The sequence below is a fragment of the Vanessa cardui genome, chromosome 20 (genome assembly GCF_905220365.1).
Source record: "Vanessa cardui chromosome 20, ilVanCard2.1, whole genome shotgun sequence".
NCBI classification, from domain to species: Eukaryota; Metazoa; Arthropoda; class Insecta; order Lepidoptera; family Nymphalidae; genus Vanessa; species Vanessa cardui.
The window spans coordinates 9,697,103-9,714,951 of NC_061142.1; the positions used below are offsets into that span (position 1 = coordinate 9,697,103).

Here is a 17,849-nt window from a genome sequence, read left to right on the forward strand (position 1 = left end):
CAAATTAAATAAAAATATTGTTTTCTAAAACAAGATTAGAATATTTCAGAGATTTATATTTATTTTTATTATGTATTTCAAAAACCCACCCAGTTTTATGGTTGATTTCGTTGATTCAAATTTTTATTTTTCCTCTCTTAGGTAAGTAACGAAGAAGATCCTATTGAAGACATAATTGTTGGCGGAGAAACTGTGGAAAATCCAAACAACGTAGTATACACGGAGCTGGCTCAAGAAGCGATGAATAAATATCTTGAAGAGATTGGTTTCAATCGACATCATGAAATACAAGTGGTAAGAGTAACAACCCAAGTAGTCGCCGGAACGTTAACGAGAATATATTTCTATGCTTTTTCGACCACGTGTCCCCTGATGCAAGGCGTGGAAACAAATAATCCTCCATGTGTAATAAACCACCCGCCTCATATTTTCGTTTGTAGTGCCGAAATTTTGGAACAGTCATGGTTAAATGAAAAAAATATAGAAGTACTTTGCAAACCAAAACCATAAAATATTTATAATAATCTTAAACCTTAGCTAATTGTATACAGAGAAATGATGTGTAATTTTTTAATTGAAGGTATTATTATTAGTAGTATAATTTATTAAATCTGTGATAGTAAGTTTCATATGTCTTTGTTAATATTATTTAGTCACCGTTTAAGTATTGCATGCAATTTTAATAATCACACGCCAGATTTGGTGTTATAATTTCTCCTTGCCGAAAATATATATTTTTTTTTTTATTCAAAAGCATTTCGGCTCGATAGGAGGGATAATCTACGAGTCTTTATTTATGTATATATTTATTTATTTAGATCCACCAGTGATAATTAGATTAATACAATATTGGGTAAAAAGAATTACAGTGTAGCTTAGTTCTAAATGCATTATCTTTTAAGGCAGATACAGCATGCAAATATTAGGAGGTTTATAAAACATTTATTACATTATATTAAAAATGTATTAACTTATTGGTAAAAAAATATTAAAATCTCTATATAAAAAAATTAGGTTACAGGTGGTTCAAAAACATATATAACATATATAAATTGTCATGACTCTATAGCCTATCTGTAGATATTATTATAAGTTTTAAGGGTCCTATTTATAAAGATATTTATTTTTGAAAACCAATATTTGAAAGTCGAGATGGCCCAGTGGTTAGAACGCGTGCATCTTAACCGATGATTGCGGGTTCAAACCCAGGCAAGCACCGCTGATTCATGTGCTTAATTTGTCTTTATAATTCATCTCGTGCTCAGCGGTGAAGGAAAACATCGTGAGGAAACATGCATGTGACAAATTTCATAGAAATTCTGCCACATGTGTATTCCACCAAACCGCATTGGAAAAGCGTGGTGGAATATGTTCCAAACCTTCTCCTCAAAGGGAGAGGAGGCCTTTAGCCCAGCAGTGGGAATTTAAAGGCAGTTGTTGTTGTTGTATATTCATCAAAAGATGTAAATAAAATTATTTTATTCATGTACAATTTATATTTAAAAAAAATGTATATAAAGTGATGTTGTCTTAAATTTTCGCGATTATTACACATTTAAATAAAACTAATTATAACGGATGAATCGCGTATATTAATTTTTTTTTTTTTTTTTACCCGTGACCAAGAACACTGCAAAGTGCTCGAAACGTCGGGATGTTTAAAAATAATTAATATACGCGATTCGTCCGTTATAATTAGTTTTATTTAAATGTATATAAAGTGTAAATATAAATCACATTCCTAATTATTATTTATACTTGTAAATGTAACATTAGTAAATAATATAATGTATATAAAATTAGCACTGTTTTGCTTAAAATTAAGGACGGAAACATATAAAATATATGATATTTTATAATATTTATCATTGTTTTTAATTTAAAATTCCCACGACTCCAGCCATCTTAATCCAGTCATCGTTGAATTGGGCTCATGAGACAAAGGCCCGTTCATGCCGTAGGCGAGCGGCGAAAACAAGTAGAAACTGTATACGGTAGTGGATATCACCAGGCCCATGGCGCACTGGTACGCTGTTCTCCCCAACTCCTGGCTCAAGTAACGTCTTAGGTTTCTCAGCAAGTACACTGTCAGAATACCTGAAAAAAAAAACAAAAAGTTATCCAGCCATCATGCTTCTGTCCTTATCCCAATTCAATTTACTTCGGCGCAGCATATCTTCTTCCCAATCTGATGACGTCATACAAGAAACATTCTTTCCAGCAGTAAAATTTATTCTGCATAAATATTTATCAACGGAGTGCCACTAAGTTCTAATTTCAATTATTTACAATTAACTAAAACATTATTGTGGCCATTAAATGAGAAGAGATATAAATAATTGATTTATATAATTTAAGTGTAATAATGAATCAAAGAGAAGTTACATTTAAATACAATATTTCCTTTAATTCGTGTATGTAATGTCATTAGTTCGCGGAATATGATGCTTATATTAAAATTACACAACTTGAAATCCTCGCGGTCAAGTTTCAATTCCTGGCTGAAACTGGAATGAATATTTTATAAAAAACTGAATGTGACAGGTTTGTTTTCATCAAAACCGGGCTCAGGAAATCTTTCTGTGATCCAATATTAACGACTAGTTGAAAAAAATTATGCGATCTTTGCCTCATAATAGCAGATTAGATTTCAGTCTTTTTCAAAATAAAATCGAATCATTTTCAACCGACTTCAAAAAGGAGGAGGTTATCAATTCGTCTGTTTTTTTTTTATGTTTGTTACCTCATAACTTTTTACTGGGTGGACCGATTTTGATAATTTTTTTTTTGTTTGAAAGGTAGTGCTTCCCGTGGGGTCCCATTTTAATTTTATTTTTTTCCGATGATGGTATCCGTATGAAAACGACATAAGTCTTAAATTTGCATTAAGTATGTGCGCGGTAAATAGGTGAATAACTCAAAATTGGTTGGCACAATTTTGATGATTCTTTTTTTATTATAAAGGATATACTTTAAGGGTAGTTTTGTGAAAGTTTGGTAAGGTTCTGTGCATAGGATCCATCACAAATTAAGGGAACTGGAGGGAACGGAACAATTCTGAGGAGCACGTTAGCAATACTCGGTCGAATCTTTTATTTATGGGTTACTTGGATATTTGAATCACCTTCCTGAACGTGCTTATGTTCATGTAATTGCCATAATCGATTATTATAATCAACTAGCGACCCGCCCCGACTTCTCACGGGTGCAATACTGATACTAAATATACTAAAGAATTTGTTTATTTACGACATCACATTGCAAACTTCTAAAATTGTCAGTGTTTCTTTACTATATTGTTCATTCATTATACACACAAACCTTCCCCTTGAATTACACTATCTATTAAAAAGAACCGCATCAAAATCCGTTGAGTAGTTTTAAAGATATAGGGACAGAGAAAGCTACTTTGTTTTATACTATGTATTGACGGAGATGAGAAGGTAACGCCAAGGACGCCAGGACGCCGGCTCCAAATATAACAATAACTATAACTGCATTATATAATCGTAAATTGACTTTTAAGTAGTCTAATATTTTTCGTTTCATTTTACCTAGGAGGACTCTAAAAAATATGTTAAATATGCAATTATTATTATTACTTTTTAGTGCATTTTTATTTGTTTTAAAATAGTGTTTTGTTTGAAGTCGGTTTTTCTTTTTGTTAAAATTTTTATTTATATTTATGATGGTTCATGAATTTTTTGGATTCTATTATAACGACTAGCGGATGTACATAAAAGATTTCCTCGGTCACGTTAAATCCATTGATCGGGATCGATGAGAGTCAGATTAAACTATATGAGTGAGGCAGGTTTCAGTGTAGTTTTGTGTATGTCTGTTTGTATGTACTCTCTTATCTATGTTTTCAATGTGGCCTGAATATTTGACCACTGGTCTAAAATAATTCAGGTATTTGATTAACATCTATACTTGTACTAGCGACTCGACCCGGCCATGCACCGGTGCAATGTCGAAACTAAAAATATACTAAACATTTTATTTTTTTACGAAATCAATTTAAAAATTAAAATTATCAATATGTCTTTTTTATGGTATGGTAGGACGAGCATATGGGCCACCTGATGGTAAGTGGTCACCATCACCCATAGAAAATGACGCTGCAAGAAATATCAACCATTCCCTACATCGTCAATGTGCCACCAACCTTGGGAACTAAGATGTTATGTCCCTTGTGCCTGTAATATACTGGCTCACTCACCCTTCAAACCGGAACACAACAATACTGAGTACTATTATTTGGCGGTAGAATAACTGATTAGTGGGTGGTACCTACCCAGACGGGCTTGCACAAAGCCCTACCACCAAGTAAAGTCTTTACTATATTGTTCATATATACAGAAACCTTCCTCTCAATCACTCTATCGATGCATAAACCGCATCAAAATCCGTTGCGTAATTTGAAAGATCCAATCATACATAGCCTCACATACCCTTACCACTATAGAGATAGCGGGAAGGGTGTGTGAGACTAGTGGGGGGAGGGGCACCGGTGAGCATGGAGCTGAAGACGAGCGCGGGGAAGTACATAAACCGCATCAAAATCCGTTGCGTAATTTGAAAGATCCAATCATACATAGCCTCACATACCCTTACTGCTATAGAGATAGCGGGGAAGGGTGTGTGCGGCTAGTGGGGGGAGGGGCACCGGTGAGCATGGAGCTGAAGACGAGCGCGGGGAAGTACATAAACCGCATCAAAATCCGTTGCGTAATTTGAAAGATCCAATCATACATAGCCTCACATACCCTTACTGCTATAGAGATAGCGGGGAAGGGTGTGTGCGGCTAGTGGGGGGAGGGGCACCGGTGAGCATGGAGCTGAAGACGAGCGCGGGGAAGTACATAAACCGCATCAAAATCCGTTGCGTAATTTGAAAGATCCAATCATACATAGCCTCACAAACCCTTACCGCTATAGAGATAGCGGGAAGGGTGTGTGAGGCTAGTGGGGGGGGGGGCGCACCGGTGAGCATGGAGCTGAAGACGAGCGCGGGGAAGTAGTGGTGGAAGTACAGCACGCGGCCCATGGCCCAGAACGGCACGTAGTGAAGCGCCCAGCCCGCGCACGACCAACCCGCCGCGCCCAGAAGCCGCCCGTCGCCACAGCTCTCTGTAAAGGTTTTTCAATCCATAACTGGTGTTGTTATATTTTATTTATTTATTTATATAAGTTTACAAAACTGACTTACAACTATAACTTACAAAATTAAATCTTAGCATAAGAGACAATACTTTTGTTGCAGTCTTCTAGATGTAAACGTAGCGTGCTTTAAAATAAATTTAAGTTACTCAAAGAATAACCGTACTTGTGTAAATACTACATAAAATATTTGTTTAATTTTCTTTTAATAGAGCAAGTGGACTCACCAAAGATATCTAAGTTTTGACGAGTACAGTTCGCAAGCGAACAAATACAGTAAATTGGTGAATGCTGACCAAGATTCGATTTGGTGTCGGGTAGGGTAAAAACTTTACGATTTTGAAGACGGCTGCCTTGACGCGGTATTGAGAAGGTAATCTTAGCTAGTAACTCTGGTGCATCAATGAATCCGTTTAACAGCTTATATAAGAAGAGAAAGTCAGCAGCATCTCTTCTATGTTTGAGTGTTTGTTTTATACTTAGCTAGGCGAGCGTCGTAGGAAATATATTTTTTAGCATTGAGATCTATATAAGCAAGGTGATAGAGGAACCGTTTCTGTACACGTTCTATTCTGTCTGACTGTACTTCGTAGCCAGGATTCCAGACAACAGAACAGTATTCTAAAATACTTCTTATTATACTATTGTATACTAGTATTGTTAGGCTTGGCTCTTTAAAGATTTTCATAAGTCTTAGTATAAGACCAGATAGTTGTGAGGCTTTTGATATAATATAATCAATATGGTATCTGAAACTTAAAGTGTTATCTATTATTACGCCGAGATCTCTAACGCTAGTTGATTCACTCAGAGGCACGTTATCAATATAGTAGGTGTGATCATGAAGCTTTCGTTTTCGGCTAAATTTAATATGTGTACATTTATCCTTACTTAAAATCATATTATTTGCAAAACACCAGTGAACAATACTATTAATATCATTTTGAAGGATATCTGTATCCTGCAATGTCTATATTTCTCTGTAAATTTTTAAATCATCTGCAAATATTTGATATTTTGATTTAATTACTTCTCCTATGTCATTAATAAAAACAAGAAAAAATAAAGGTCCCAAATGCGATCCTTGTGGCACACCGGACGGAATTGTGCACTGATAGGATTTAAAACCATTAATTGCAACTAACTGTGATCTATTCCTTAAATATGACTCGCACCAGCGTAATAAAGAACCATGAATCCCCATGAATTTTAATTTGGCTATTAGAATGTCATGGTTAACTAGGTCAAAAGCTTTTTTGAAGTCCAGATATATCGCATGTACTTCTTTATTTTTGTCAACTGCTTCTGCAATATCAGATATGTAACTGACTAAGTTAGATGCAGTTGATTTGTGGGGACAAAAGCCATGTTGCTGTAAATCCAAATAAGGTTTTAAATGAGAATACATTTTCTTTTGAACTAGCGACTCAAAAATTTTGCCAAAAGAAGACAATATGGATATTGGTCTGTAATTTGCTATATTATTCAAGTCTCCAGATTTATGAACAGGTGTCACATATACGATTTTCCATTTAGTTGGGAATATACCTGATCGAAGAGATTGATTGTATATAGTTGTTAGAGGATTAACTAAAACTTCAGCACAATTTTTAATAAATAAAGGTGGTATTAGATCAGGTCCAGCACCTTTGTTACAATTTAGGGTAGCAAGATGTGTACTTACTTCTTGTTTTGTTACAGAGCAGGTGGCATACGTTTCGTTAATGAGTTTATTATTGGTTAGGTTCTTAAATTCAACGGGTGGAAAGTTAAGAGTCGTGCCGTAAATTGTCTGAAAGTTGTAAGAGAAAAGATTACATATATCCTGCCCTCCGGTCACTTTTTTATCATTTAGAATCATTTGGTTAGGAATTGATTTAGAATTACATTTTTTCTCTTTAAAGTATATCCAAAAATATCTTGGATTTTTGCGAATGTGATCAGATACATGTTCTTTAAATAATTTGTGACATTCAAGTATCATCTCATTTGAGCGATCTCTTAAAAGATCGTAAGTATATTTGTCCATAGGATTTTTATACTTCTTGAATATTCTATGATATTTAGCCTTTTCCCTGAAAGTAGATATAAGAGAGCGCGAGTACCATATAGGATGTTTACCGTTTCGAGACTTGGATTTTGGAGTATTTTTTTCAATAATAATTAATAAAGTATCATAAAAAATTTCTATCATTTCATCTACAGAGTTACAATTTCTCCATAAAAATGACCAGTCAACGTCAAAAAGTTCTTTAATGACAGAATCATAGTCACAATATCTAAAATTTAGTTTAGGCTCAGTATTTCTTTTAAGGTAGCGGTTATGACTCGAAAAATGCAGGTCTATTAATAAAGCTGGGTGATGACTATCAAGTGGAACTAAGGGGCTTTCTTCAAATACTGTAGTAGAGGATGGATGCGAGCAAAGAACTAAGTCGAGAATTCGCTCATTAGTATTTGAAATCGAGTTGCATTGATTTAAGTTGTTGAAAAATATATTGTCAATAAACAAACGATCAACATTACTATTACTTCGAATAGGGATTAGGCTACGGCTGTAAGTGCTATATTCCCAAATAATGTTTCCCAAATTAAAGTCTCCTATTAAAACATTTATTGTGTCGTCATTATTGTTAGCGTTAATAATTTGTGTAGTGTTTTTAAGAAAGTAATCTAAATCTGACTCCTTTACTGGTGGTGGAATATATACACCGCAGATATTTACTTGAGCCTTTTTACCCATTTTGATTGAAACCCAAAGGTCTTCGGATGTGGATTCCCAGGAATTCATTCTTAGAACCTCGTACTTTCTATGTATAGCTATAGCAACACCACCACCATCTTTTTTTTCCATACTAGATGTAGTTGAATTTCGATCGCGCCTAAATACTAAATAACGAGTGTCGAATAATTCGTAATCAAATATTGTATCATTCAACCAAGTTTCCGTAAGGATTAATGCATCGCAATCATGACATAAAACTGATAAGTAGAAATCTTCGGTTTTTGTCCGCAAGCCCCTAACATTTTGAGAATAAATTTTAAAGTTGAATTTTAATATTACAAAACCATATAGAGTAGCTTATAATACAAAAAAGCTCTACAAAACTATTTAAGGGTTTCAAGAAATTCGGCATTTTTTATTAAAATTGCAGGTGAATGTTTATTCTTACAAGTATAGATACGGCTGTTACGAATCCAGACAAACTCATATTTCTTCTCCTTTGCGAATATTCTTGTGGCTGCATGAAGTTTTTTGTTTGCTAGTGATAAGTGTTCACTAACATATATTAAATTAAAAAAAATATAATTAAAAAATAAAAATTAAGTTACATTTACTGGGCCTCGGGGTTTGAACTCAGTACCCGCCAAGTGTTTAAGTTTATTGCACTAATCAGCACCGCTGCGCCAATATAATAAACACTAGTGAGGTCGAAAAGAATGTACATTACAATACTTTAGCTCTGAGACAAGCAAATAATCAGTACTTAGTGGGTAGTGTAAAATAACTTCATTCATTCATCACTTAGCAATAATATCAGTTCGTTAATATCAGTCACAAAACTCCAGTTATTGCATAAACTAATTGTCATAACACTTAAACTGTCTATAATCACTGATTTTAATAAAAGTATTTGCACTGACAGCCACGAAAAATACGTTTTAGGATTATTTTACGGCGCTCGGTTACAATCGATGTTTACACAAGTACTACCCGAAGATGAATGATGAATATATATAAAAATGAATTATATATAAAAATGAATTATATATAAAAATATATAACAACACCAGCCTATAAATTTCCCACTGCTGGCCTAAGGCCTAGTCTCCTTTTCAGGGGAAGGTTTGGAACATATTTCACGGTGCTGTTCCAATGCGGTTGGTGGAATACAGATGTGGCAGAATTTCTATGAAATTGGACACAGATTTCCTCACGATGTTTTCCTTCACCGCTGAGAACGAGATAAACTTATAAGCACATCATAAATAAATAAATAAATAAATATGAGACAACATCACATACATTACTCTGATACCAATTTAAGTAGCTAAAGCATTTGTGTTATGGAAAGTCAGAAGTAACGACGGTACCACAAACACCCAGACCCAAGACAACATAGAAAACTATCGGTAATCTACATCGACTCGGCCGGGAATCGAACCCGGGAGCTCGGAGTGGCGACCCATGAAAACCGGTGTACACATCACTCAACCACAGAGGTCGTCACTCATGAACATTCATTGGTGCGTGCCTGAACCCGTAATCATCAGTTAAGAAGTATGTATTCTAAGCACTGGGCCAAAAAAAAAAATTTTGAGTCGGAAACTCAAAAATTTATTTTTTTTAATATTATAGAAGCTCACCTTGTACAGTTTTCCCAAAAGCTTTTGCTCGTTTCTCTCTCACCGAATTGTAAATGAAAACAATGAAGAATATGACGAGAAACGCTAGGTTAGCCCACCATACGACTGGATTACCAAGTAAGTATATTCTGTGTGCACTGCCTGAAAAAAACTGACCCTGAAATTTTATTCAATAATTATTATTATTATTTATAAAAAAAATACAACAATTAAAATATAAAAAAGCAAATAGCCCGAGCGATAATGACAAAAAAATCTATATAACTTACTGATATGCTATTTTATTTAACCTCAATTTATCCTTAATTTAAACATATTAGATTCTAAAACGTGCAGATTTTTTTTAAGTGTATTATAAAACAAATAATAAAAATATTAATTATACAAAATAATTCTACAGTTCTAATATAATCAGTCCATATAGTTCCTTACTCTATAATTAATTGGCCATTGCCAGGGTTGTGAGGTGACTTCTCCCTCCTTAGGTTTGAGTCCGGCGTTTCCCTGCAGCATCACTGCATGAGACTCGAACAAGCGCTCCAGGAAACCCGATGCATAAACTTCGAAACTCATTTTTGGTACTGTAATAAATTTAAGTATAAAAAATCCGTAAATATAAACTAATATACATACTACTACTAATATATGTTTATTATTAAAAATTGGGTGGTCAGTTACTGCATTTCTCGAGGAATTTTGTACTCTATCCTGATGAAATTAGGAGTCAGAATAGTATATCGTTATTTATTTTAAAATTAACATTAACGCGACATAATCCGCGCGCTATCAATATTGATACGACGTTTAGGAATTGAGACATGTGCGGTAGCGTCAGCATACGCGATGAGACTCGAGACACTACTTGTCTTATTTTAGAGTTTTATATGCTTGTACAATTATTATTTTATTTTATATTTTTAGAATTTATGAATCGAAATGGCCCAGTGGTTAGAACGCGTGCATCTTAACCGATGATTGCGGGTTCAAACCCAGGCAAGCACCGCTGATTCATGAGCTTAATTTCTCTTTATAATTCATCTCGTGCTCAGCGGTGTAGGAAAATATAGTGAGGAAACCTGCATGTGACAAATTTCATAGAAATTCTGCCACATGTGTATTCCACCAAACCGCATTGGAACAGAATGGTGGAATATGTTCCAAACCTTCTCCTCAAAGGGAGAGGAGGCCTTTAGCCCAGCAGTGGGAATTTACAGGAATTTGTTGTTGAATCGGCAATGTCAAAAAATTCTGCGGATTTTTATTATAGAAACGGATACTTTGCCACAAGAAGGATTTATTAAGTTTGCGGAGTCGGAATCTCAGTGTTATAAGATTATCCCTACGTATTAAACACTCGTACGCATCTAACCATTATCACTAATTCTATGTAACACGCGTATATTCAATATAGTTATAATAAATATATAGATTTATGTATAAGAATAATAAATACATGAATAATCGATCAAAGTACTTACACTGATCGAATATATTGTCCTCGACGTTCCAGAGCGCGTTTTTGTCCCGCAGGTTGGGGTTACAAGCGACTTCTTGCTGCTCGAAGCCCCACTTCGGTAGCTGCTTGCCGGTCGTCGTCAGAGCGCACGACTACAGAATACAAATGTTATGTTGCCATTTAAATGCAGGATAGGTGCGAGTTAGTTGAAGAGTGCGTCAATTTTATATATGTCATATAGATTTGTTATAAAGATAAACTAGAAACATCCCCCCCCCCCTAGATACTTAATATATTCCAGAATTTTCATTGTCTCTTTAGTACATTTTACATGTGTTATTTATACAAAAACTCTATCTATTAAAAGAAACGCATCAAAATCCGTTGCGCAATTTGAAAGATCTAAGCATACATTTGACGACCTCCCTGGTCGAGTGGTGTGTACACCGGTTTTCATGGGTACGCCACTCCGAGGTCCCGGGTTCGATTCCCGGTCGACTCGATGTAGATTACCATAAGTTTTCTATGTTGTCTTGGGTCTGGGTGTTTGTGGTACCTTCGTTATTTCTGATTTTCCATAACACAAGTGCTTTAGCTACTTACATTGGGATCAGAGTAATGTATGTGATGTTGTCTATTTATTTATACATAGAGACAGACAGCGGCAAGGGCATTCGTTTTATACTATGTAATGATTTGTCGTTATGTTTTTTTAGTCTTCTCACGAACCTAAAACATCTTATAAACATAAACGTCACCTACTCATAGATACTCATAAAGCATGCCCATACTAATTTAACGTAGAGGGACATACGTTCGCGAGTGAACAGATCTCTTCAGCGAGAATGTAAATGGGCGGTGGTGACCATCGACCATTGAGTGGTCAATATAAAAAATATGATAAACAAAATGTTTCCACGACTCCACTCGTGACTGTAGTAAATTGGTACATACCTGCAAGTAGTGCACGAACATAATTTTGCTGCGGACAGTCTGGATTTCATCCCCATCCTTGCCACCGGATATGATAACCTTCCACACGTCGTTCGCATCGCCGACGCCGTCCTGGAATATCGGTGTCGTCAGAACGTCCCATTGAAATCGAACGTCGAATGCAATTCACGACCAGCAACGTATCTTATATCTCGATATAAGCTCAACAACAGCCTGTAAATTCCCACTGCTGGGCTAAAGGCCTCCTCTCCCTTAGAGGAGAAGGTTTGGAACATATTCCACCACACTGTTCCAATGCGGGTTGGGGGAATACACATGTGGCAGAATTTCTATGAAATTGGTCATTTGCACACCTCACGATGTTTTCCTTCGCGCTGAGCACGAGATGAATTGTAAAGACAAATTAAGCACATGAATCAGCGGTGCTTGCCTGGGTTTGAACCCGCAATCATCGGTTAAGATGCACGCGTTCTAACCACTGGGCCATGTCGATATAAGCTCGCGATTCCGTTTTCTGAAGTCATTATAACTGGAGGCGCTCACCTCGCCGTAGCCGGTGACCTGCAGCAGCTTGTGCGACAGCGGCGCGCGCTCGCGGTGCGAGTGCAGGTTGCGCGCGCTGGCCACGTGCGTGAGGCGCACCAGGTCGCCGCTGCGCACGCGCACCGCCCCCGCGCCCGCGCCCGCCCCCGCGCCCGCGCCGTCCCAAGCGCGCACCTGCCAGCGATTGTTGTCGTCCTTGTGCGTGTACGTCGTTATCTGCGGGTGGGGAGCAAATATTTACATTGGCCACCTGAAGTAATTCCTTACGTCGCCAACAGTGGCGTAGCTAGGTGAGGAAGGGCCCCGGTGCATAGAAAAAGAATGAGGCCCTCACCCCGTTTCCCTTCCCTCTTTAACTAATAATTACCCTTTAAAATTATAGATACAAAATAGGAAGTCAGGGTCGTGATTTCCTAGCTTCAGCGGCTTAAGCTTTAGTTAAGAAGGCCCTCTGAACTCAGGGGCCCTGGTGCACTGCACCACCTGGCCCTACAATAGCTACGCCACTGGTCGCCAAGCAACATTGAGAACAGGTATGTATTAGTTACTGTGCCTGTTACACTGGCTCACTCGACTTTCGAATCGGAACGCACCAATACCGAGTATTGTTGCTGAGTAGGAGCTTCACATAGTATAGTTGTTAAATGACGATTCAAAAGTGCTCGTAAAAGCCCACTTGAATAAAGTATACTTTGATTTTGATTTTTTTTTTTGAGTAGAAAATAATGAGCAAGCGGTACCTTCCCAGACGGCCGTACCACCAAGTATGTTACTTTTGACGTATACAACACACGCACTAAAAAATAAAGGTAAAGGTGTACTGTACCTGCTGCTGTCTTGCTCCCACTCCGGCGGGGTACAAATGGTGGTGGGAGTGTAAATAGCCCCCACCGGTTCGATGGTTCTTTAAGGTAATGATAGCTCCATACGCTAGGACTCGAGGTGCGCTAGCATTGTGCAGGCTGTTACCTTCCAAGCGCGCTTGGAAGCCAGATGAGTAGAAGCCATCTCCGTTGCCACTGGAAAGATTAACTGACATAATAAAAATAATATTTAATAGTTTTTTGTAATGTTAAAATGTCGCATGTTTATATCGCATTATAAAGAGATAAATAAAAAGGACATGTGTTACAGGACTGTACTGTGAGACATCTCCTTTTTTATTAAATAACCGGTACAATTAAACAAATTGGAAAAAAAACAATTTAAAAAATGTTCAGTGTTATACAAAGCCGCAAATAAGACTTACTTGGTGGTAGGGCTTTGTGCAAGCCCGTCTGGGTAGGTACCACCCACTCATCAGTTATTCTACCGCCAAATAACAGTACTCAGTATTGTTATGTTCCGGTTTGAAGGGTGAGTGAGCCAGTGTAACTACAGGCACAAGGGACATAACATCTTAGTTCCCAAGGTTGGTGGCACATTAACGATGGAAGGAATAGTTAATATTTCTTACAGCGTTATTGTCTATGGACGATGGTGACCACTTACCATCAGATGGCCCATATGCTCGTCCGCCAACATATACCATAAAAAAGACCGATAGAACAAAAATAAAGAGTTAAAGAGATGAAGGAGTCTTTCATGGTGACTATTTCTTACCTTTTACTGAGAACTGTTAGATGAATCCAGAAGAAGAAAACATACATTACAATTGGCCACAGTATGAGAGTTATGCTTCTTCCAATTAAATGCTTTATCGTCAAACTCTGAAAATAAAGTTTTCATTATTAGAAACAACTCTACGTGATTCTCACACAAAGGCGTCCTATAGTAGATGGCTCTTTTAACATACTGTAGGATACTTTAGCTAATATATAAACACTATTCTAATAAAATTAAATTTTAAACTACAATTTGTTAAAGTTACAACTTATATGAATCAACGATTTTCTTAATTGGTTTCGATGATTATATATTCTTACGTTGTGATACGTGATTACAGTTATAAAACCATAAATTAATAAATAGTTATGAAGTCCTTTAAACTCTTTGTAACTTACACAATAATTACATACGACCGTCTATCTTGACCGTAAACATGGGGTGGTTTTGGGGGGTACAAACATCATGTTTCTTAATATTTAAGGAAGAGTCAACTTACCACAGGCTTCGTTAGGTCGCCTAACACGTTCCACAAATCGGCAATAGTTCGAAGGCCGACGAAGAGAACAACAAACAGACCGACAAATTTAACAGACATTGTACAAGCAAGTGACGCACCCAAGTATAACTGCCAACATAACATTCTTGTGGAAAATGGCTCGAGACCAGATTCAGTAAGCGATCGAACCTGTAGACAAGGCAGTTTAATCATTTTCTTTAATAATAATTTTTATTTTATATCATCACACATATAGCATTCGTATTATGTATGTAAATTAATTTACAAAGCTTACCTTAAATACACCATAAAGTGAACAACTCATAAAAAATAACAGAATCGGGTCGAGCAAAATGTATCTGTTAAGAGTCAAAAAGCCGACATCTAAAATAATAATAACAGTTTTAATAAATTAAAATAAATAGCAACTTTATAAATACAAACTTAAATAAAAATTAAATAATGCATGGGTATCTGACCAACAAAAAACGTCTGAAAGCATGTGGAAACACCAGCATTAATGTGAAGCATATTCCTTGCAATGTAATTGTGTGCCGAGTGAAGAATGTTGCCACTGAATATTATTTACTTTCAATTCATCTATACCAATATTATAAAGCTGAATGGATTGTCTAGTTTTTTTTTTTGTTAATATTCATATAATTCATTTCATATGCCTATGAAGGAAAAAGTGGCTTCTTAGAGTACAATTAGCTTCAGTACTAATAAGTAATGTCACATGAGAAAATCACATCTCACACAATCTCAATGTATTAAGTAAATTAACTGAACTCCTAATGCTAGACTATTCGAATATTAGAAGCTTAATCCAACACTTCACTATACTACTGAGAGGCAGATTGATGGCTACAGATGTAGTAAAATTTCACCCAACAAACTTTTTCCTTTCCCACTAAGTATAAGATAAAATATGAACATCAAATAAAGACATGATACAGTTAGCGCCAACATGCTTGCTTGGATTTGACAGTATAATCTACAATCTCAAAAATTTCATATTATATAGTATTCATATAATAAAAATCAAAGTACTTACCACATAATAACAGTAATGTTCCAATAAAAGTGGAGTCAATTGATTTAGTCATCTCCCACAATGTTAAAAATGTAAGTGGAATTATGAGAGCTCCTAATGTAGTGCAAAACTGAAAAGAAAGGTTTTATATTAGATTTTATATTAATATAATGTGATCTTAAACTCATAAAATCTAATATATGTAGTTAGTGGCTATAGCCATTAAAATTATTTAGATCTGTACATTTTTGCTAACACTACAAAGACTGTGTATTTATCTACTTTTCATTAGCTAATTTCTTCACAATAGTATGGTATTATATATTTTTATGTTTATTAAATATATTAATACAAACTCTCCACCAGCCTTGATAAGTATATACATAGATCTTAGTTTTTTATTTTATCAAAGTAAACCAAGGGTAAAATATTCTATTGGAATCATATTTCAACTTACAATTCTCATGCCTTCATATCTGGCCCCATCATATTTATCACCTGGTTTTTCAAATGGAAATGTGCCATCATATCCTGTCAACTTTCCAGACAAGGCTATAAGCATCTGAAATTTAATTATTCTTATGTTAGTTATAGACACAGACATCATATAACTGTGAATTCTTCAGTATTAATAAGTAGTAACAATCAGTCTGGTCTCAGAGTTATATTTAGTAGGATGAAGAGCAACCGGGCTGTAATTGCTTTCCAACAAATAGGATCATTAGGTCTTATCACAATAAGCACAGTCACATAGCTATCGTAGGGCAGGTGTTGGAGTACACCAGGGGCCCAGAGTTCAGGGAGCCCTCTATACTAAACTTTAACCTTCTGAAGCTAGAAAAACATGACCATACACACAAGAAAAGGGGTGAGGGCCCGATTCTATTTCTAAGCACCGGGGCACTTCCTCACCTAGCTGAATAGCCCACTGAATTTAATACAGGTATTTGTTTATCTTTTAAATGTCAATGAGCTATAGCTTAACAATGGTACCTTTCCAAGCGGAGGGTGGACGTCAAAGAAGAATGTTCGATTTATATACCAACTTGCCATTTTGCCAAAATGTGTTTCATCCCAACTGTAACAATAATATATATTTTTTCGTGTTAATATCTCTCTTACGGTTTAACGTTCGAGTGTGAAATTAAATTTATGATACAAAACATGTAAGTCTCACCAAACATGATCTGGTTCTAAAACTTTATAAAATCGAGTCAAGAATGTTCCTCCGCATAGAATGCCGAATGTTAACCACCATCTAAGAAAATAATAGAAATAATATTCATATTATTAACTTCAGTTAATAATAATCCTATTAAGAAATTATAATTTATGCATTTCCTTTAAACTACATGTACATTATACATACATTTTATTATTCGATGAACTTGCTGACCGATTTTTATTTAACTCAGTCATGGTGTATATTTACAATACCATAACGTATGCTGCAATAGGAAAAAAAATTGTTAACATATTAAAATAAATTGAAAATCATAGGAGAAAGTCCCACTAGTACGATATACATATAACGGTATTTGTTTATTAAATGTCTAAAAGTTTGTCAAGTGTCAGTATTGCCAGTCAATGGGCGGATCATCAAAAGTATCTGTCACAAATTTTCGTTAATGTAAAATAAATTATGAAAATTTCATAAAAAATAAATTATACGTATATATATAGGCAAAACTTTCATTTCAATATCATCTGGTATACTACATAGATAAAGTTTTTTCTGCAGTTTCAATGTTAGTATTTGTAAATATATTTTTGGTAAATATGTCGAATATACGTCGTCTTTTTGCAAGTTTAGGCGCATATCGGTTAAGTTAGAGTTTTTATAATTTAACTAAAATTTACTTCGATAGAATGTAAACTACCGAATAATAACGGTGACATATTGATTGGTCTTGATTCGTTAATGTTAAAAACAAAAAAAAAAAAATTGGACCACTTTTGGGCTGCAGACCTGATTCGACATATTTACCATATTTTGTTATAACTTTTTATTAGAAAATTAACATTTTGAAGTACGATTTCAAACATAGCAGAATGTCCTATTGTTATCAAAGCAGAGGTAAGGAATTATCTTTGCGTATAAAAAGTGTCCTTTGAAAACATTATTTTATTTTATTCTTATAAATTAAGTGTTAAATTTAAATGAATCTTTAGGATATGATTAATAATTGTTGGGTAAACTGTAAATGGGAATGATAGTAAAATCG

The 17,849-nt window shown here is 35.4% G+C and overlaps 1 protein-coding gene across 2 annotated transcripts; it reads right to left on the bottom strand.

The window, feature by feature from the left end:
* Positions 1 to 1,752: 1,752 nt before the first annotated feature.
* Positions 1,753 to 17,168, bottom strand: LOC124538296 (protein O-mannosyl-transferase 2). Of its 2 annotated transcripts, XM_047115309.1 has the most exons (16): positions 16,994 to 17,168; positions 16,802 to 16,882; positions 16,618 to 16,702; positions 16,082 to 16,186; positions 15,646 to 15,754; positions 14,884 to 14,972; positions 14,589 to 14,777; positions 14,087 to 14,193; positions 13,311 to 13,503; positions 12,485 to 12,700; positions 11,942 to 12,052; positions 11,010 to 11,139; positions 9,964 to 10,112; positions 9,532 to 9,688; positions 4,987 to 5,133; positions 1,753 to 2,097 (listed from the first exon to the last, which is right to left on the bottom strand). In XM_047115309.1, exons 1-16 carry the CDS (start codon positions 17,041 to 17,043, stop codon positions 1,880 to 1,882), a joined length of 2,136 nt encoding a protein of 711 aa, XP_046971265.1. In that variant the 5' UTR covers positions 17,044 to 17,168; the 3' UTR covers positions 1,753 to 1,879. The 2 variants fall into 2 exon arrangements, with proteins under 2 accessions (XP_046971265.1, XP_046971266.1); XM_047115310.1 differs by lacking the exons at positions 1,753 to 2,097; positions 4,987 to 5,133 and adding an exon at positions 6,754 to 6,955.
* Positions 17,169 to 17,849: the final 681 nt, after the last annotated feature.